The 22837-nt window shown below is 44.0% G+C and overlaps 1 protein-coding gene across 4 annotated transcripts in view; it reads left to right on the plus strand.

Annotated features, from left to right (window-relative positions):
* Positions 1–22837, plus strand: part of LOC120945518 (E-selectin-like) — a 223704-nt gene that overhangs the window by 64178 nt on the left and 136689 nt on the right. For all 4 annotated transcript variants that reach the window (XM_040359718.1, XM_040359719.1, XM_040359716.1 and 1 more), the window contains one exon: positions 5890–6255. In XM_040359718.1, the coding sequence (XP_040215652.1) occupies positions 5890–6255 (366 nt within the window). The remainder of the gene's footprint in view (positions 1–5889; positions 6256–22837) is intronic.

Raw genomic sequence — 22837 nt, forward strand, 5'->3', positions numbered from 1 at the left:
TGCAGAGAGGGGCAACCAAACTGATAAGAGGCATGGAGGAGCTCAGCTATGAGGAGAGATTAGACAAACTGAATTTATTTACTCTTGAGAAGAGGAGATTTAGGGGGGATATGATCAACATGTACAAATATATAAGGGGTCCATATAGTGAACTTGGTGTTGAGTTATTCACTGTATGGCCAACACTAAGGACAAGGGGGCACTTTTTACGTCTAAAAGAATAGAGATTTCATCTCCAAATACGGAAAAGTTTCTTCACAGTAAGAGCTGTGAAAATGTGGAATAGACTCCCTGCAGAGGGGGCTCTGGACAGCTCAGTAGATTGCTTTAAGAAAGGCCTGGATTCTTTCCTAAATGTACATAATATAACTGGGTACTAACATTTATAGGTAAAGTTGATCCAGGGAAAATCCGATTGCCTCTCGGGGGATCAGGAAGGAATTTTTTCCCCTGCTGTAGAAAATTGGATCATGCTCTGCTGGGGTTTTTCGATTTCCTCTGGATCAACTGTGGGTGTAGAATTGGGTATATGGGATTGTATAGTATTATTTAATTTCATTTTTATTTTTTTATGGTTGAACTGAATGGACTTGTGTCTTTTTTCAACCTGACTAACTATGTAACTATGTAAGATCAAATACCAAGCTAAGGAGACAATGCCTGATAGAGAGATTTAACAAGATGGTTAAATCATGAGTGTGTGTAAGTCTAGGTGGGTGTTAGTGGTCCCAGATCTAGACACGTAAGATTGGGAGGATGTCTGGGACGCACCTTTTACCAGACTAATCTCAGCCCATGACCAATTAATTCTCTACAAATTTTTGCACCGTACCTATATGACCCCGGCAAAGAGAGATAAGATCTTTGACTCAGCTATCTCTCCATGCTTGCGTTGTTCTGCAGATGGGGGTGAATTTTATTCATATCTTCTGGGAATGTCCTCTCATCCAGCTGTGTTGGAAAGATGAGACCGGCCTCCTGTTAAATCCCTCTATCAGGCATTGTCTCGCTGTCCAGGGTGATAGAAGAGAGTTGAAAAAGTTCAATGTCGACACTTTACACTTCTTTTTCTAGGATTTATTTGCAGAACTTAATAAAAAAAAAAGAAGAAATTGTTGGAGGGGTGCAAGGGTAAATAGGTAGGTAGGTTCAGGTGCATAATCTCAATTAGGAAACACTACTGCTTCCAGCAAACAGTTATCGTCGCCACTCTAGCCAGAGTGGGTATTGCTCACCCGTATAGGTCCCTCTCACTGGCCTAGCAGCCAGAATGGCGCACGGAATAAAGTACAGTCTCTGCCACAGACCTTCCTTTATGAGGAGACACTTTTGGTCCAGAATCCCCTGACACAGGATTTAGCACCCTAATCTCTCCAGATTAACTTCTGTAGAACTCAGATCTGACAGGCGATCACCATCAAGCCTCTCAGTATATGGTGCATCCTTCGATGAAGTCTCCAGGCCTTCTCCCAAGATACCAGCTTCTTGCATGGTCCTCTCCAGGATAGGTCCTCCCCTGGCTTCCTTCATCAAGTGGCTTCTTTCCTCCAGGACAGACAGCACAGGATTACCTTGAAAGTGCAGACCCAGTCTGACTAATGGGCCTACTAAGCTAAACCACAACCCCGGACCAACGTGGTCCCGGAGCCAGGATTCAGGATCACGCATCCCCGGCCAGGCGGACCATGAGGCACGTGGGACGACAGACCGACGACCCGGTCCAATGGCGTCTGTCCCTTAAGTACCCCTCCCCAGCAGAGGGGGACACCCAATACACTCTGACTCTGCTGCTGCCACCCTTGGCCTGGGATGGTAATAGCACCCCCGGGTGAACAATGGTGGTTACTCCCAGCACAGCCATGGCTGGAACAGAGGCTAAATTGCCCATAATTACATTTGCTTGAGTCAATTAACAACTCAGACCCCCCTCTAAATTTAGAGCAGAGTCTGTTCAACAGGAGCAGGCCGCTACATCTGGGAAGCAGGGCCGGTGCTACCACTAGGCAGACTAGGTGACCGCCTAGGGCGCACTGTCGCCTAGGGCACCCAGCCGCTGGTTATTTTCCCCCACAGAACTTGCACACAATCCACCAGCAGCGCCCTGACATTGTCAAGCAGCGCCAACAGCCCCCCTCCCCCCAGCACGAGTTCCTGCTGCACTGACATTAGTGTCACATGGCATGGGTCCCGGCTACAACCCCCCCCCCCAGGGCACGCTCCGCTCTGATGTGTATCACTGACAGTGATTCACTGTCATGTCCTGGTAGTGTCACTGTGTGTCCAGCATCCCCCTTGTATGCTCTCCGCTCCTGCCTCTGAGATGTTTTCAGAATCAGGCAGGCAGCAGTCCCCCCTTCTCCGCTATGTCTGACACTGTGTGCGACATGTGTCCACAGTCCAGGATTGAGGCCGCTCTCCAGTGTCCAGCAGCGCACAGCGCCCACCCCCCTTCTCCTGCCCGTGTCAGTCTAGATGCGATGCATCATGGGATTAAGTGTTGCGCCAGGCGGCGGCTCCCCGGGCTTGGGGGGACAGGTGGTGCCAGGAAGAGGTACCGTGCCACCGACACAGAGGCAGCAAGCAGGTAAACAGTAGCAGAGTTAATGCGAGCGAGGAATAGGCAGCAATCACAGGGTCAACATTCACATTGGTGTGCTGAGTAAAACGATTGATGACAATTACATTTTTTAAAATGTATGTGTGTATGTGTGTATTAAAACATCTTCCAAAAGCCCCCCCCCCCCTGGATTGATTGTCACTGGTGAAATGGCATTGATGGGCATTGGAAGGCTGTATTTGATGGACGCAGGTGAGGCTGTATTTGATGGGCGCGGGTGAGGCTGTATTTGATGGACACGGATGAGGCTGTATTTGATGGGCGCGGGTGAGGCTGTATTTGATGGGTGCGGGTGAGGCTGTATTTAATGGGTGCGGGTGAGGCTGTATTTGATTGGAGCGTGGGTGAGGCTGTATTTAATGGGCTTGGGTGAGGCTGTATTTGATGGGCGCGGGTGAGGCTGTATTTAATGGACGCGGGTGAGTTTGAATTTGATGGGCGCGGGTGAGGCTGTATGTGAGGGGCGCAGGTGAGGCTGTATCTGATGGGCACGGTTGAGATGGCATTTGATGGGCATGGGTGAGATGAAATTTGGGCACAGGTATGGCTGTATTTGATGGGCGCGGGTGAGGCTGTATTTGATGGACGCAGGTGAGGCTGTATTTGATGGGCGCGGGTAAGGCTGTATTTGATGGGCACATGTGATATGGAATTTGGGCACAGGTGAGGTTGTATTTGATGGGCGTGGGCAAGGTTGTATTTAGGCGCGGGCGAGGCTGTATTTGATTGCCGCGGGCAAGATGGCATTTGCTGGTCTAGCAAAGTGTTGCATGCAAAATAGAAAATGGTAGCGGTCATTAAAAAGGTGGGATGTACATGGGCAGAGAAAAGGGGGTGGAGTCAGGGGTGGAGCCAATGGGGGGGGCGGCAAAATTAGGTTTCGCCTAGGGTGTCAAAAATCCTCGACACCAGCCCTGCTGGGAAGAAACCTACTTCCCCCATCTGTAGCATATGAAAAGGGCTTATAAGGCCACATACTTGAACAGAGGGGTACTGCTTAACTTTGATAAGGTTTGGGAAGGTGGGTGGCTTCCCCCCTCGCTGTCACAAATTAGTTTTAGTGTAAATCAGTACTGTTTCCTTTTTCTTTGTGGGTTGATGTTTGTAACTTTATGGGCCCTGGTCGGCAGGTTGTTGGGTCTTCTCGCAATTTAAATATTATAACATCCAAGCCCGACTAGGATGTGGGTTACTTATCTCATGGATCAGTATGATGCCTTTTGTGTGTGGAGATGTTTTTATGCTCCTATTAAGAATGTATTGTCCTAGGTTGCAGCTGCAAATGGCATAGGCATAGTCTGGTATTTTGCACTGTTGTCTTTTTATGTATTTTTCTCTTTTTAATTCCCTTTATTTTGGGAATGCTTACCTGTGGTTTAAGCAGACCTTAATGTTCATTTTGCTGTACTGTAAACCTTTATTTAAAATCAATAAAGAGAATAAAAAAAAGGGAGGGACTGACCCACATGCCAAAAACTTCTTGGCCACACGCCTGTCAGTCTGAAAGGGCAGTGGCAGGGAAAGGAGGGTGGGAGCGAGTGCACTGAGGAAGGAATGCCCAGTATATGAATATGAAAAAGTGTAGCGCTTATTTTTGTGAAAAAGTCAGTTAACAACACATATCAAATGTTGTAAACATACATATATATGAAATCTTAATTTCAGTGACACCAAGTGACTGAGTGTGATCTGTGAAAAAAAAACAACGAAGCAGTCCTCTATTGTGACCACACACAAATAACAGTCCAAAAGTGTAGAAAAAAACTGCAAGGTTGAAATGAAGAGTCCCACATGGATGTGACCCTCTCTGTGAAAGGATAGAGACACCACCACCGATGTAAGGGGGAGGCTTACCAGATGGTGTTGACTTGGTGAGGTTTTCCAATGTTCCTGTGTAGAGCGGAAGTGATGTCATCCAGCCTTGTTTTCATAAAGAGGCTTGGATAGCGCTTCCTGTTCTATATGGCTGATATTGAAGTTCTGGCCATGTCTATACTGCTTATTTATGTATCTAACACAATCTAATAAATATTCATTGGCAGTATTATCCTATATTATGGGAAGATTTCTTGAGCTCAAATGGGACGTTTTAAATAGCGGCTGCCACTTCCTGTCCACCAACAGGAAGTGATATAATTTCCGGGGTCACTCCAGCTAGGGTCATTCCATCTATAAATAGCAATGATGACTGTTTAGTTGAAATGCGTCGGGTGGACCCATTCACACACATCGCTCTTGCACTTTGTGATATGCCTATGATGTTCTTCCAAATGCGAGTGTTCATTTTTTAATCTTTTTAATAAATACTACCTTGTATGGTATCACACTATGTGAGTTTTTTTCCCATTACGCATGTTATGTAGTTACTGTATACCTGGCTCCAACAAGACTACATGTATTTGCACTTCCTGGTGTTTACTGGAATTTGCGGTGCCGACTGATATGTGGATTCAGGACCAGCTGTATACATCTTGCTGACTGATTATATAAGCCTGTTTTGACTTGGGTGGTACAAACCGCACCAAGTCAACACCATCTGGTAAGCCCCCCCCTTACATCGGTGGTGGTGTCTCTATCCTTTCACAGAGAGGGTCACATCCATGTGGGACTCTTCATTTCAACCTTGCAGTTTTTTCTACACTTTTGGACTGTTATTTGTGTGTGGTCATAATAGAGCAGTGTTTCTCAACTCCAGTCCTCAAGGCGCACCAACAGGTCTTGTTTTCAGGCTTTCCATTATTTTGCAAAGGTGATTTTATCAGTTTCACTGCCTTAGTAATTACCACAACAGTTTCATCTGAGGGAAATCCTGAAAACATGACCTGTTGGTGCGCCCTGAGGACTGGAGTTGAGAAACACTGCAATAGAGGACTGCCTCGTTCTGATTTTTTTTTCACGGATCACACTCAGTCACTTGGTGTCACTGAAATTAAGATTTCATATACTATGTATGTTTACAACATTTAATATGTGTTGTTAATGGACTTTTTCACAAAAATAAGCGCTACACTTTTTCATATTCACCAGTTTTTGCTTTGTCTCAGTTGTGTTGGCAGCTAATTTTTGTGTTTGCTTATTGCACAATGCAGTATATCCCATATATAATTTTTTGGACACTGCTATATATAGCGTACACATTACATTTTCCTTTACCATCTATTACAATACCAATCACATTTTAAAGTTCAATATATGCAATTATAATTATGCGTGGACATTTTAAATAATTTAATATGTAATGTTGTTTTGTCTTTTTTATCTGACTTACATAGAAGTGTCAGCATGGACTTACCATTATGGCAATTCGCTAATGACATGGGAAAAAGCTCGTGAATGGTGTGAAATTAATTATACTAACATGGTTTTCATTCGAAACAAAATTGAAAATAAACATCTAAATGAAACAATGCCTGGAGGTAGACCCTATTACTGGATTGGAATTAAAAAAGTTAATCACACTTGGATTTGGGTAGAAAGCCAGAAACCTGTACCAGAAGATGTAAAAAACTGGGCACCAGAGGAGCCAACCAAGAGGAAAATTGAATTATGTGTAGAACTGTATATAAATAGACCTAAGGATAGTGGAATGTGGAACAACGAACAATGTGATAAACCAAAAATGCCACTATGTTACCAAGGTAATATCTATTTTATTGTTGTTTTCTAAAACATACAGTATGCATTATCATGTTTTTTAGTGTTTTTTTTTTAAATCACATTTCTAGTGCTGCAATGTTCCTGTTTATATGCAAAGGGTAGACGGGAAATTGTTAAACAAATATCTAATATTTGCCTGTTTAAATATGTTAAAGAAGTATAAAATTCACATATATATATATATTGTAAGGGGTTAGCTCGGTAGCGGGGTGTGTGACCCCCTGGATGGGTTCACTACACACTGAATTTATACAGACAGGCAGTCGAAGACGGTTGAAAACAAAGATTTTGGTTTATTCTTCCATCTTGCTGGAAACAAGTGCAAGCATCCAAACAGCATAAACAAAATCAAACATAAAATAAACCATGGCCACTTGGGGCGTCTACCTTCCACACAGGAACCTATCTATGGAGTCTAGCACAACCTACTGCTGGGTAGACACTGCTGGTCATACAGCAGAAAAACAATAGTCTTTTGATTTTTATCACAGAGAAAAATCAATTTCCTCCTCACCTCCTCAGAAGACCTTCAGCTACTGCTCTCTTTCACTCAGAAAGCCTCAGCATGCAGCAAATTAGTGGTAATCCTCTGAACTACTTATAGAGGCCTTAATTGCCTCATTCTGAACAGCTGAAGTTTTCCAACGGCCTTTAGCCTTTCCTGGCTACATTTGCAGCCGACGCCTAATAACAATTGGTGTATTGTCTAAACAAGGCAGAAATGTATGTCCCGTCTGTGACAACACCCACAGATTTACCTGACTTCCTGTCACAATATATATATATATATATATATATATATATATATATATATATATATATATATATATATATATATAGCTATAGCTATAGATATATCGATTGCTATAGATATATATAATATATACACAGTCAGGGCTTTTTTTCTCAGAGAATATGTGCAGGAACTCACCCTCTCTGTCCAACTCTCCACTCCAGATCCCTTCCTATGTCAAAGACTCTAGACATATCATTAATTTACTGACTGGATGTTCCCCTACAGTAGTCATGTGGATGGTAACAGTGGATGTTACGTCCCTGTATACCAGGGGTGCCCAACCAGTGGCCCGGGGGCCATATGTGGCCCGCGGAGCTCTCTGATGTGGCCAGTGACCTCCTGCTCTCTGATTGAATAGAATACTGTTATTAAAAGGTCAGTTTATTACTAAAATCACAGTGTATATATATGGGCATATCTGTTCTGCATTGGTTACTGGGCTGCTTTCAAACTGGTCCTCAGATGCAGAGCAGCGCACCTGCATGTTACCTGCACTAAGCAAGAGACTTCTGTTATTACCTGCGAGTATGGTGAGCTTCCTGAAAGTGCACCAAACCTGCAGAATATAATAGACGTCTATTGCAAAGTCAAAAGGTAAACCGCAGTGCATCGTTGTGAAAGCAGCCTTGGGCCCCTTTCACACGGTCAGTCCTACCCAATTGGAGTCTCCATTCACCTCTAAGGAGTGGCAGATGTAAACCGACTTGTGTCCTACCTCCAATCCACAATCCACAAAAATAATTTAGTGGGCTGTGCAGAGCGGACACGGACCTGTCATCTGCCCATGACCTGTCATCCGCCCATGACCAGTTACCAAGTCGCTTAAGTGGCCCTCATGCTTCAAAAGGTCGGGCACCCCTGCTGTATACCATCATTCCTCACGAGTTAGGTTTTGAGGTGGTGCAGGGATATATGGAACGTGTTTCCGGGCTTCAGTGTAAACAAGTTGATTTTATAATGTCTCTCCTGAGATTTGCGGCAGCCTCAAATTATTTCTGGTTTGATGACAGCTTTTATAGGAAGGATACGGGAGTTGCCATGGGGGCTAAATATGCTAAATATGCCCCCAGCCTGGCAAATCTTTTAATGGCCAGGTGGGAGGAGGATGTCATCCATTCAAGAGATATACCTCAGGTGACCCTTTGGGCCAGGTATATCGATGACATCCTCCTCATCCGCCGGTGACCATCGGGATTTGGTTGAATTTATGGCATCTCTGAATAACAACCAGAGAGGAATACATCTTAAATATGAAGCCAGTCAGTCAGAGATCCACTACTTAGATTTAGGAATTACAATCAAAGATGATCGGTTTGTGACCTTTACTTTCTTTAAGGGAACAGATAGAAACTCCTTCATACCAACTGACAGTTACCATCATAAACCCTGGCTTAGGGCGGTCCCAAAGAGCCAGTATCTCAGGCTCCGGAAGAACTGCTCTGATACTAAGGAGTTCCTGACTCAGGCAGAGGTACTAACAGGCCGTTTTTTTGGAGAAGGGTTATCTGATTGAGTCCCTACAGGAGTCCATGAATGGGGTCCTGGCCACCAATAGGGACAACCTTTTGGTGGAGAAAGTCCCTTGTGAGGGGAGCCAGTTCCCAGTGGGGGTACTATTCATAACATCATATTCAGTACAACATAAAAGTATTACACAGCTTATCAATAAGCATTGGCTTATAGCCATGAATGACAATGTTTTGAAAGACATCTTACCAGGAAAACCGAGGGTTATCTTTAGGGGTGTACAATCCTTGAGGAACCAGGTAGCAGGTAATGTTCTGAATCCTCCAGTCAGTAGTAGGGGTTTCAGGTTGTTATAAATGTAGGCGGTGTAGAGTTTGCTCTTTGAATTTTTGCTCCCAGAGACGTATTACTACCTTTACCTCTACTGCTACAAGGCGGGAGTACACTATAAAACCCTGTATCACCTGTTCCACCACTGGAGTTGTGTACTTACTGCAGTGCCCTTGTGGCCTGCAGTATGTGGGACGGACTAAACGACCTTTGCAAGTCCGCCCTTAATGAACACATTACCAATATCCTAGTGGGTTTCAAAAATCATTCTGTTTCTAAACACTATCTTTTGAAACATAACAGAGATCCGTCCAATACCCTCTTTTTGGGGATTGATAAATTCAAACCCAATTGGAGGGGGAGTTTTTTGATAAGGGAAATTTCTAGGATGGAAATATCGACTAAAGACCTATGCCCCTTATGGGTTAAACATAGAGACGGACGTTAATGCATTTATAAACAATGCTTGAATATGTAAACCCTTTGTGGTATGCATGAATAGGCATGTATACGGCCTATGGACTAATTAGGTAGGGCTTATTCAATATGGCCAATTTATTGGTCTATATACTATAATTGTAATTGGCAAATACTAAATCTATATATACATTCCTTTATATTTATATTTGTAAGTAATTATTTGCATATGTATGTTTCTATATACCGTATTTATTGGCGTATACCGCGCACTTTTTTTCCCTGAAATTCAGGGCAAAATCATGGGTGCGCAATATACGCCGATACCCGCTTCCCGCGCCGAGTTTGAATTACTGCGCCGGCATATACCGAGCGCAGTACTCGTGTATAGTCGGGCAGGCTCAGCTTATCTCGCAGTCATGTCCTGGACGTACAGGACGCACAGGACGTGACCGCGAGAGGAGCCAAGCCTGCCCGATTATACACGAGTGTACTGCGCTTTTTCACCATAAGGTGCTGGAATTTTTGCCCATAATTAAAATGGCGTCTTCGTTGCCGCTGATCTGCATCTCACAACGAGGTCTGGGTATATTTATATGGTGAGTCACTGCTGTGCCCTATCCCATTGAAAACGTCTGGTTAATGATGAAACGCGTTTGGGTAGACATGCAGTGACGTCACCATGCCAATGTGAGGAGGAAGGGCTCCGTTTTTGTTGCCGGCCGGCATCTGTTTTTACATGTTACAATTTTATCTGCTATTTGTAAGTACCACTTAAATTTTTTTTAATAAATACGTTATACGGAATTATGTTATGGTGCGCCTTCTTTCCACATATGTCCATTTGGTGGAGTGTATGAATACGGAGGGAGCCGTATCCAGGAATTTCTACCCTGTGAGTCTACTTCAGCTTTGGGCTATAGCCGATTGTTGAATCGAGCTTGCCCTCTGGTAAGAGACTTTGATACTTAGTGGTTGGTTTTCACTTAAGTGTGGAACATCTGTGGAGTCACTGTGGTGTGAAGCTTTGGAGTATATAATTCAAGATCAAACTATTTGTGCACACACTGAATGGTGCACATTCGGACTATTTAAATATAGTTTAAAACTCTGGTTTCAGTGGACTTTATGCTTTGTTTAGTGGCGCAGCTTTAATCCTTTTTATCTTTGCTTCTGTGTATCGCACGCAAGCTGCTGCCTTCCCTATAATCAAATTAACTTAATACATTTTTGAGAATTTTTTTTATGTTCTGATTGGTATAACCTGTAATTAGCGCAGTTTTTACTTTTTCCTCTCCACCACAGAGGCATGACCAAACTCTGCCCCAACAACACCCAAACCCCACCCCCAGCCACACGTTGCTTGGAGGAGAGAACTACAGCAGCGACAACATTTTTTAATGAGTTAAGGCTTAGAACTGCGTATCACATAAGGAGAATCCCCAAAATCCACCTGCAGATCCCCCCAGCTCTCCTCTCATCACAAATCCGCCCTAGCTCTCCTCTCATCACAAATCCCCCCACAGCTCTCCTCACATAACAAATCCCCCCAGCTCACCTCTGATCACAAACCTCCCCCCAGCTCTCCTCTCATCACAAATCCCCCCCCAGCTCTCCTCTTATCACAAATCCCACCCAGCTCTCCTCTCATCATAAATCCCCTCAGCTCTCCTCTCATCACAAACCCCCCCAGCTCTCTTCTCATCACAAATCCCCCCCCAGCTCTCCTCACATCACAAATCCCCCCCATCTCACCTCTGATCACAAATCCGCCCCAGCTCACCTCTGATCACAAATCCGCCCCAGGTCACCTCTGATCACAAACCTCCCCCCAGCTCTCCTCTCATCACAAATCCCCCCAGCTCTCCTTTTATCACAAATCCCGCCCAGCTCTCCTCTCATCATAAATCCCCCAGCTCTCCTCTCATCACAAATCCCGCCCAGCTCTCCTCTCTGCTGACCTCCCCCCTCCACACACACATACTTTCACAGGTTTCCTCTCTGCACAAATTCCCCCCAAGCTCTCCTCTGTGTACAATGCTCTCCCGACTGATAAACACACACACTTTCCCTCTCAGCACATATCCCCCCTTCCCCCACACACTTTCACAGTACACTCCTGTCTGAATGAACGCCAGTCTCTGTTTAGTTCTCCCTCAATTTCATTCACATTGACATATCCCTCACCTCTTCCACCGTATGTGCATGCTTTTTTTCCAGCACAGTACAGTGGACCAGAGAGCTCCCCCTACTGTAGCACAGAGCTGAGGAGGTGATTCTGGGCTCTTCGGCTCCATGCTACAAAGTCTGAGTAGCTGTGGCAAGCAGGGATGGAAGCTTCCTCCCGAATCACTGCAGCAGCTGAAGGTTGGGACCTGGGACCTCACCAGGGTTCAAGGGCAGCAACACTGAGTATGCAACGCTAGCACGGAGAAGCCAGTAGAGGAAGTGTGACTTGCAAACCACCAATATTCTTTTAGGTCCAGAGAAACAGCCATTTCCTCACTGGACTCAGCGACCACCGTATAGGCCCACTCTCACTGGTTTAGCAGCCGGTGCAAAGCTTGATCAAAGGATAGTCTCTGCCACAGACTAGGTGAATTGTAGAACTTGTTCGATAGTCTCTGCCACAGACTAGGTGAAGGTAGAACTCAGCTCTCAGTGCCAGGATCTTTCAGCCATTCTGGCAGCACTGTGAGATAAATTTTGAGATACGGATATATCCTATAATTGAGTCCTCAATTGCTCGGTCCCCTCCAGCAGGTAAGGCGACACAGGATCATCCCTGGATCAGTAGGCCCCAGTAACTCCTGGACCGACATCTCAGCCGCGAGGCCTCAGGCCAACGTGGCCCAGAGGTGGTAACTTCCTAACACATCCCTGAGGCCAGGAGGACCCTCAGGGTGGGATCGGAAGACGAATCTGACAAAATAGTGTCTGCTCCTTAAGTACCTTCTCCCAGAATGCACAGTGGGTCAACCACACCCTCTGGGCTGCTTCCGGGAAAGAGGTACTCAATGCATCCAGCCTGTTGCCTTCCGGCAAGGAAAATCATGCAACCAGCTAAACTGGAACAGAGTCATAAATTTGAACAAATCTCTCTGGGCCAAACTACTGCCCAGGCAACTATGATTTCAACATCCCACTCATTGGGAGCAGGGCGCTACACATGCATGGGATCAGTGTATTTAATTTTCTTACACAAGGAATCTATAGCTCTCCAAGGTCATTTTCTACTTGGGCTCTGGACTGTTTATTTTGATATTTATTGGCATTTTACTGTTATATTTGCACTGCACTGTTTGTATTTTTGTATTGTTTTGTGGGGCTTTGTGAAATTACTCTTGGTGTTGAGCTTGCAAATCTTTTATTGTTAGGTTGCCATGGGTTGTGCTGATTGAACCTTTTTGTAAAATATTAGATGTAGTACTGAGACAAAACCTATAGGCCTCTTGCACATGGACATAACAATTTACAGGTATTTATACAGGATCTTGTTGACAGAAAGATACTTGTTAAAATGCTTCATAAAGACTTAACGTATGTAAAGGCATAAATGGAAGGTACTAATGCGCACACCATAGGGTTAACAACTATTCCTTATCTAACATAAAGCAGCTGCCACAACAAAAAAAGTGTTCACACACTAAAATAGACAATGGTAAAAAGGGGGGATGTATATGGCGCTTGCTAATAAATAAGCAATAAATACAATATAATAATGGTAATATCAATGATAATTAAAATTTCTAATTGTGTAAAAAAATCTTGTGCAAATACGCAGAATTGTGCAAAATAATCCAAAGTGCAAATATGCAATTGTGCAAATATATGCTAATAAACAGCAGTGCAAATAATTGCAAATTCATCAAACGTGTCAAAAACAAAAAGTGTAACGTGCAAACGTGCAAAATAATGTCCAATAGGCAAGCAATTCCACAATATCAGATACCAAAAATAAATATAGAATAATTAAAAACAAGTATAATTATAAAAATATAAAAATATAAATATATCAAAAATGTGTTCTTTGTGCAAAAAATATATAATTTTCATGCAAAAAAGTTCCTTAGTGCAACCGTGGATCTCTGTGCAATATAAATTATCCGAAATCACAGGCAAAGTGCAAGATAGTCCACCATCAATCAAAAGCAACCCTATATGTGCAGGTGTTCCAGTGTGGGTGCTCTCGCTTCCCCCAGCCTCTCACCTTCACTGGCTTAAAAATAAAGCCTCTGTTCTCCTACAGTGGCTAAGCAGCCCCTGGTGGCAGCAGATACTTTTCCTGGGGCATTCACTCTCAAAAATAAAACAGGGAAGAAGAGGTCTCCATAGTGTAGTAAGTTCAAATATTTTTAATCAAATACATAAATGCACTTAGATTTATGACAATCAGACAACAGCATGTAAAAAACAAAACAAAGACACTTCCGCTCTCGGCCGCGACCAGAAGTGATGTCACCACAGGCTTTCCTCCCTGACGCCTTGCATGACTGTTCATATCACTTTATCAAAGGGGATAGGGCCGCAGTGTGTAGAGGTGACTTATAAGGAGCTGCGTTGTCATGGTAACAGGTACCGCTATGGCAACGGGCTTACAAAATGCATTTAGAAACCTTGGTGTCAGTTGAAATCAATATTTAAAACCTTTTGTAAAAACGATCATTATACAATTTCTAAGTAGGTAAAATTAAAAACGGAAACTCCATCTGGCAGTTACTGAGTATAATTACACTGAGAGAAAAAAAAATTCCCCTCAAATGCATTCACTTGTGGGGCGTGTTAGGCCCCGTACACACGGTCGGACAAAACCAATGAGAATGGTCCGACGGACCGTTTTCATCGGTTCACCTCTGAAGTGGCTGTACGGCCTGATGTGTGTACACACCATCAGTTCAAAATCCGATCGGGTCAGAACGCAGTGACGTAAAACACACGACGTGCTGAATAAAACGAAGTTCAATGCTTCCAAGCATGCGTCGACTTGATTCTGAGCATGCGCGGGTTTTGAACCGATGCTTTTCTGTACTAACCATCGGTTTGGTCCGATGGGGCAGCGGTCCATCGGTTCGGTTTTGAAGCATGTTTAGAAATTTTGGACCGAAGGAAACCAGACCGATAGCCTATACACACGGTCGGTTTGGTCCGATGAAAATTAACTTCGGTTCATTCTCATCGGACCAAACCGACCGTGTGTACGGGGCCTTAGAGGCATCTAGTGGTTGTTTACAAGAATGAGATCCAGCTTAATGAGATAAACAACACTAGACTAAAATTACCCAATTAATGGGAGACACAACCTATCTAAAAAGTGTTTATAAATTATTGACCTCTTAGGTAAAGAACAAATTGATAAAGTTAAATATGGTACCATCGTCCTAAGAAATATTGAATAGAGAAAGGGCTCTCGGGACCCCAATACCCGAAAGGGGTATGTTAATAAATTTATAAACTTTTATTCTACCTACTCTGTGTGAGTTCACCTACTCAACTCTGTACCTCAATAGTCCCATTCTATCTAACAAGTGATAAATGCTCCAAAAACTGCATCTATAAAATAATTATAATTGAGCTATAAATGACAAGGTTCTAAAAATCAAAGATAATAAACGTACAATTAATCAGATCTCAAACACATCTCGTTGGAATACTAAGTTTTTACAGAGGAGCTGTAAATGTACCAATACATGCTATATATGAATAATTTGACAACCCCCAAAATCGGCTGATGGAATAAGGATCTAAGCAGGGCAAGAATTGGGAGAACCAAAAGAGAACTCTGGAAAAGACTTAGAGAACACACGCAAAATATAAAAAATGGGTTCTCAAAGCATAGCCTGTCCCGACATTATGACCAATACCATAATAGGGACCCCCCCCTTTAACCACTAGATGTCTCTAACACGCCCCACAAGTGAATACATTTAAGAGGAATTATTTTTCCCTCAGTGTATTTATACTCAGCAACCGCCAGATGGAGTTTCCGTTCTTAATTTTACCTACTATGCATTTTGTAAACCCGTTGCCATAGCGGTACCTGTTACCATGACAACGCAGCTCCTTATAAGTCACCTCTACACACTGTGGCCCTATCCCCTTTGATAAAGTGACGTGAACAGTCACGCAACGCGTCAGTAACGAGAGCCTATGGTGACATCACTTCCGGTCACGGCCGAGAGCGGAAGTGCCTTTGTTTTTTACATTGTTTTGGTTTTTACATGCTGTTGTCTGATCGTCATAAATGTAAGTGCATTTATGTATTTTATTGATTAAAAATATTTGAACTTACTACACTATGGAGCCTTCTTTGTCCCTGTTTTATTATTGAGAGTGAATGCCCCGGGAAAAGTGTCTGCTGCCAACAGGAGCTGCTAAGCCACTGTAGGATAAAAGAGGCTTTATTTTTAAGCCAGTGAAGGTGAGAGGCTGGGGGGAAACGAGGGCACCCACACTGGAACACCTGCATATATAAGGATTGCTTTTGATTGATGGTGGACTATCTTGCACTTTGCCTGTGATTTCGGATTATTTATATTGCACAGAGATCCACGGTTGCACTAAGGAACTTTTTTGCATGAAAATTATATATTTTTTTGCACAAAGAACACATTTTTGATATATTTATATTTTTATAATTATACTTGCTTTTAATTATTCTATATTTATTTTTGGTATCTGATATTGTGGAATTGCTTGTCTATTGGACATTATTTTGCACGCTACACTTTTTTTTTGACACATGTTTGATGAATTTGCAATTATTTGCACTACTGTTTATTAGCATATATTTGCACAATTGCATATTTGCACTTTGGATTATTTTGCACAATTCTGCATATTTGCACACGATTTTTTGGCACAATTAGAAATTTTAGCAAGCGCCATATACACCCACCCTTTTTATCATATACAGTACATGTGACTGGCTTCACATCTGTGCATTGCGGCAACAAGCAATAAAATCAAAATTTAACAAAAGTTACTGCAGCACACAGTAATGTGTGATTGGCGATGTAGTACCCTTCATTTTGAAGGGCACATTGAAAACACAGCCCAATGCAATGCCTTTTAGTGCGCCCCAGCACACAGATAGGAACCATCTGCACATTGTGGTACAAGTTGGAAAAAAAAGATACATATACAGCTTTTTGTGTGTTTTGGTACATTTGTCCCCTATCCAAAAGGAACAAGTTGGCTTAAGGCAACGCACATTGTTATGCAATATAGCGTATGTTATTGTGTACCACAATGCTCTGCAGAGATGTGAATGAAGGTCTGCTTGTTTCAGTAAATGTGCAGGTCAATCTTCCTGGTAGATATGTTTCATAAATACATTAAATTGTTCAACAATGAAAAAGTGAATGTTTGGTGAATGAATGAATGAATATCACATTCACTGCTTTATAAATATACAAAGAACAAAGGAAAGGAGATGCGGGACAGAATGTGCCGATTATACAAATCCATATGACAACATCAATTAAAACAAAGTACTTTTTTGATTCACATAAAAAAGTTAAAACACTGAATACAACACATCAGCATCCATTAATAATAAAAAGTGCTAGAGAGTGGTACTTTTTGTGAGTTACATTGCTGTTTCCACGCTTTTATTTTGACATGTTTCGCCATGAGGTTTCTTCAGGAAAAAGCATGGTATAATAACTACTAAACAGATGAAAAAATATATATAAAAAACTATACATAAATATCATTTGATACATATATAGATATCAAACAGGTTTACAGCTACAGTATCTCACAAAAGTGAGTACACCCCTCACATTTTGGTTAATATTTTATTATACCTTTTCATGTAACAACACTGAAGAAAATACACTTTGCTATGATGTAAGGTAGTGACTGTACAGCTTGTATAACAGTGTCAATTTGCTGCCCCTCAAAATAACTCAACACACAACCAATGTCTAAACCGCAGGCTGCAAAAGTGAGTACACTGCTAAGTGAAAATGTCCTAATTGGGCCTAATAAGCCATTTTCCCTCCCAGTGTCAGGTGACTCGTTAGTGTTCCAAGTCTCAGGTCAAGTGTGAATTGGGAGCAACATTGTTGCTCTACATAAAGATGGCTTAGACCCGGTTCACACTGGGGCGACACGTCAGGCGGCTCAGCCGCCTGACGAGTCGCATCCAATTGAATGCAATGGAACCGTTGTAATAGGAGCGACGCATTTCGCTCCGACTTAGAAAAAGGTTCCTGTACGACTTCGGTGCGGCTCGGGGCGACCTGCATTGACTTCTATACAGAAGTCGTTTTGCAAATCGCCTCTGAAGTCGTCCTCAGGACGACTTGCAGAGTCGCCCCCCAAGTCGTGCCGCTGCAGTGTGAACCGACTCTTAGGCTGTAAGAATATTGCCAAGACCCTGAAACTGAGCTGTAGCACAGGGCCAAGACCATACAACAGTTTATCAGGACAGGTTCCATTCAGAACAGGCCTCGCCATGGTCGACCAAAGAACTCACTTTTGTGAGATACTGTATATAATAGGGATAAGGACGCATCCCACCATCCAGATACAAGTTCCCAATAAAAAGGGGATTCCTACCTCAAAGCGATGGTGTAATGCAGCCAATAAAAATCATTTTTTTTAGGTAAGGTTCATGATGGCCTTGTGCGCCCAATTAACTGTATTCTGATCGCCCAGAGAGGTATGTGTATGCCGGAAATCTGATTAGTGCACGGATAGGTTCTACAAGTCAATGAAACACATTAAAATGAACTATTTTACGTGCAATTGCCTTTGTATTTAAATCATTATCACTTCCAAACATTGCTTACTTTCTTAGATTATGCTGCAAATGTAGGGAGCTTACATGTCCACTAGGTGGCGCCAAATACCAACATGACAGCAAGCCTGCACTGGAATGTATAGTGGAAATGGTTATAAGTAAACTCAGAAACATATTCAATAATGAAGACACTGGGCCAGATTCTCAAAGAAGTTACGCCGGCGTATATGGAGTAAGTGTAAAAATGCGCCGTCGTATCTATGCGCCGTAGTCACAGAACTAGATACGCCAGAAACAAGGCTTCTCCCGTCCAACTTAACTCTTGTAAGCTTACGCAGCGTAGGCGAATATTTACGCTGATGGCATCCTGCGCTTCCATTGAATTAGTATTCAAATATGCAAATGATGTAGATGCGCTGATTGCCGAACCTACACGCGATTGGTGCAGGCTACGCGCGGTGCGCGTAAGACGAATGGCCGGCCTAAAGTTACCCCTCATAAAGCAGGGGTAACTTTGCCCCAGACGTGTGTAAGTCAGCTTTAGAGCAAATACAGCAGCACCATCCCGGACGAGCTGAGCAACCACACTTATAGGACAACACATTCGTATGCCAACATGCCAGGGGCAGGCATGGTCTTCGCACTACTAGTGTGTGCAGAGGCAGAGGCGCGTAGAAGGAGGAGGAGGAGGGCACGTGAGAGGGCACGGGAGAGGATATACCCACCGCGCATTAGCCTCTTTGCCATGGGTGATTTGGAGGTGTATCGCCGTTTCAGATTCAGCCCTGCTGCTATCCTGGAAATTACCAGAGCCCTGCAGGATGACATCACCAGCCAGACACACCGCTCACATGCAGTGCAGCCACTGGAGAAGGTCCTGGCAACACTGCATTTCCTTGCCACTGGTTCTTTTCAGCGCACAAGTGGAGCCGTGGCTGGGATATCACAAACCAGCATGAGCAGATGTGTGCACCAGGTTGTCCCCGCAATTCTCAGACACATGGCCAACCAAATCATCAAACCCACCCAGGAGGACCTGCGGCAGAAGGCAATGCGTGATTTCTGCCTAATTGATGGATTCCCACGCACCGTGGGGGCCATTGATTGCACCCATGTGGCACTACAGCCCCCCCGTGACACAGAGCACATTTATCGGAAGCATTGGCATTCCGTAAACGTACAGGTGATAGCCGATGCCAAATACCTCATATGGCACGTCCGTGCCAAACACCCAGGATCCAGCCATGACAGCTACATATACCGTCAGAGCCCCATCCCAACAGAATATGAACAGAACGTGTATGGGGACAGCTGGCTGGTTGGTGAGTGACATAGGTGTCAGGCATGTCTGTCCCCCCCATGATGCAGACATCACGAGGGGCACATGCATGACTAACATCCTCCTGTCTTTTCCCTTCCAGGTGACGCGGCATATGCACTTGGGCCCCATCTCATGACTAGGGATGAGCTCCGCGTTCGATTCGAACGTATGTTCGACTCGAACATCGGTCGTTCGATCGTTCGTCGAAACTCGAACAAAACGGGTCGTTCGCGCCAAATTCGAGTGACGCAAAACGTCCCATAATTCACTGGGGCGTTGAGCGCTGATGATTGGCCAAGCATGCTGTATGTCCCGCATGCTTGGCCAATCACAGCGCTCAAAAAACGAAGAGCCATAATTGGCCAAAGCCAGGGTGGCTTTGGCCAATTATGGCTCAGGGGGATTAGTACACGCCCCCCACTATAAAAGGCAGCCTGCACGGCTGCCTAGTGTAGTGTGTTGGCGGTTCTAGAGAAGATCAGTCAGTCAGACAGAGAGAGATAGAGAGATAGAGACACAGGGTCTTAACCAGATAGATAGATAGATAGATAGAAAGATAGATAGAGTAGGAAGTGTAGTCAGTATAGTTAAAAGTACAGTTTGTAGAGAATATATTCACATCCTTAGGCGTTGTCAATATATTTATAAACTGTACAGCTCAGCTAGTTTATCTATCAGGCAGGAGATTGTTCTACATGCAGCGCTCTAACGTGTTGTATTGCCTGCATTAGGGATTTACTTTAAATATAATTATTCTGTGTTATTTAACGTGTGCTAGTTAATTGCACACACAGACGCATTACCTGTTACTGCACGTGTGCAATTTATTTGCACAGAAGCGCAGTCGCTGTTAATGCAACTGGGCTATTGAATTGCACAGAAACGCAGTCGCTATTACTGCGTGCGTGCTGTTTAATAGCAACTAAAGGCAGTTGGTGTCACTGCGTGCGTGCTGTTAAATCGCATTTGACCGCAGTCGCTATTACTGCGTGCGTGCTGTTTAATAGCAACTAAAGGCAGTTGGTGTCACTGCGTGCGTGCTGTTAAATCGCATTTGACCGCAGTCGCTATTACTGCGTGCGTGCTGTTTAATAGCAACTAAAGGCAGTTGGTGTCACTGCGTGCGTGCTGTTAAATCGCATTTGACCGCAGTCGCTATTACTGCGTGCGTTCTGTTTAATAGCAACTAAAGGCAGTTGGTGTCACTGCGTGCGTGCTGTTAAATCGCATTTGACCGCAGTCGCTATTACTGCGTGCGTGCTGTTTAATAGCAACCAAAGGCAGTTGGTGTCACTGCGTGCGTGCTGTTAAATCGCATTTGACCGCAGTCGCTATTACTGCGTGCGTGCTGTTTAATAGCAACTAAAGGCAGTTGGTGTCACTGCGTGCGTGCTGTTAAATCGCATTTGACCGCAGTCGCTATTACTGCGTGCGTTCTGTTTAATAGCAACTAAAGGCAGTTGGTGTCACTGCGTGCGTGCTGTTAAATCGCATTTGACCGCAGTCGCTATTACTGCGTGCGTGCTGTTTAATAGCAACTAAAGGCAGTTGGTGTCACTGCGTGCGTGCTGTTAAATCGCATTTGACCGCAGTCGCTATTACTGCGTGCGTGCTGTTTAATAGCAACTAAAGGCAGTTGGTGTCACTGCGTGCGTGCTGTTAAATCGCATTTGACCGCAGTCGCTATTACTGCGTGCGTTCTGTTTAATAGCAACTAAAGGCAGTTGGTGTCACTGCGTGCGTGCTGTTAAATCGCATTTGACCGCAGTCGCTATTACTGCGTGCGTGCTGTTTAATAGCAACTAAAGGCAGTTGGTGTCACTGCGTGCGTGCTGTTAAATCGCATTTGACCGCAGTCGCTATTACTGCGTGCGTGCTGTTTAATAGCAACTAAAGGCAGTTGGTGTCACTGCGTGCGTGCTGTTAAATCGCATTTGACCGCAGTCGCTATTACTGCGTGCGTTCTGTTTAATAGCAACTAAAGGCAGTTGGTGTCACTGCGTGCGTGCTGTTAAATCGCATTTGACCGCAGTCGCTATTACTGCGTGCGTGCTGTTTAATAGCAACTAAAGGCAGTTGGTGTCACTGCGTGCGTGCTGTTAAATCGCATTTGACCGCAGTCGCTATTACTGCGTGCGTGCTGTTTAATAGCAACTAAAGGCAGTTGGTGTCACTGCGTGCGTGCTGTTAAATCGCATTTGACCGCAGTCGATATTACTGCGTGCGTGCTGTTTAATAGCAACTAAAGGCAGTTGGTGTCACTGCGGCTATTTTGTTACTTTACACTTGAGCCAAGTCGCTCTTACTGTGTGGTTGCTGTTTAATACCATCTGAAAGCAGTTGGTGTGACAGCGACTATTTTGTTACTTTACACTTGAACCAAGTCGCTCTTACTGTGTGATTGCTGTTTAATACCATCTGAACGCAGTCGGTGTGACAGCGACTATTTTGTTACTTTACACTTGAGCCAAGTCGCTCTTACTGTGTGGTTGCTGTTTAATACCATCTGAACGCAGTTGGTGTGACAGCGACTATTTTGTTACTTTACACTTGAGCCAAATCGCTCTTACTGTGTGGTTGCTGTTTAATACCATCTGAACGCAGTCGGTGTGACAGCGACTATTTTGTTACTTTACACTTGAGCCAAGTCGCTCTTACTGTGTGGTTGCTGTTTAATACCATCTGAACGCAGTTGGTGTGACAGCGACTATTTTGTTACTTTACACTTGAACCAAGTCGCTCTTACTGTGTGATTGCTGTTTAATACCATCTGAACGCAGTCGGTGTGACAGCAACTACTTTGTTACTTTACACTTGAGCCAAGTCGCTCTTACTGTGTGGTTGCTGTTTAATACCATCTGAACGCAGTTGGTGTGACAGCGACTATTTTGTTACTTTACACTTGAGCCAAGTCGCTCTTACTGTGTGGTTGCTGTTTAATACCATCTGAACGCAGTCGGTGTGACAGCGACTATTTTGTTACTTCACACTTGAGCCAAGTCGCTCTTACTGTGTGGTTGCTGTTTAATACCATCTGAAAGCAGTTGGTGTGACAGCGACTATTTTGTTACTTTACACTTGAACCAAGTCGCTCTTACTGTGTGATTGCTGTTTAATACCATCTGAACGCAGTCGGTGTGACAGCGACTATTTTGTTACTTTACACTTGAGCCAAGTCGCTCTTACTGTGTGGTTGCTGTTTAATACCATCTGAAAGCAGTTGGTGTGACAGCGACTATTTTGTTACATAACACCTGAACGCATAACTATGGCTGGAAGGACAAAGAGAGGCAGAGAGTCACGAGGGCAAGCAGGCTCTGCATCTAGAGGTAAAGCTGGTGATGGATGTGGTGCATCCTCTTCAGCACGTGGCCGTGGCCGCTCGTCCTTCTTTTCGGGAGCTGGCCGTGTTGAGCCTCAACATGCTGAGAAATTAGTTGAGTGGATGACCAAGCCGTCCTCATCCTCCTCATCCTCTCTCAC

Source organism: Rana temporaria, chromosome 7, assembly GCF_905171775.1.
Source record: "Rana temporaria chromosome 7, aRanTem1.1, whole genome shotgun sequence".
NCBI lineage: Eukaryota > Metazoa > Chordata > Amphibia > Anura > Ranidae > Rana > Rana temporaria.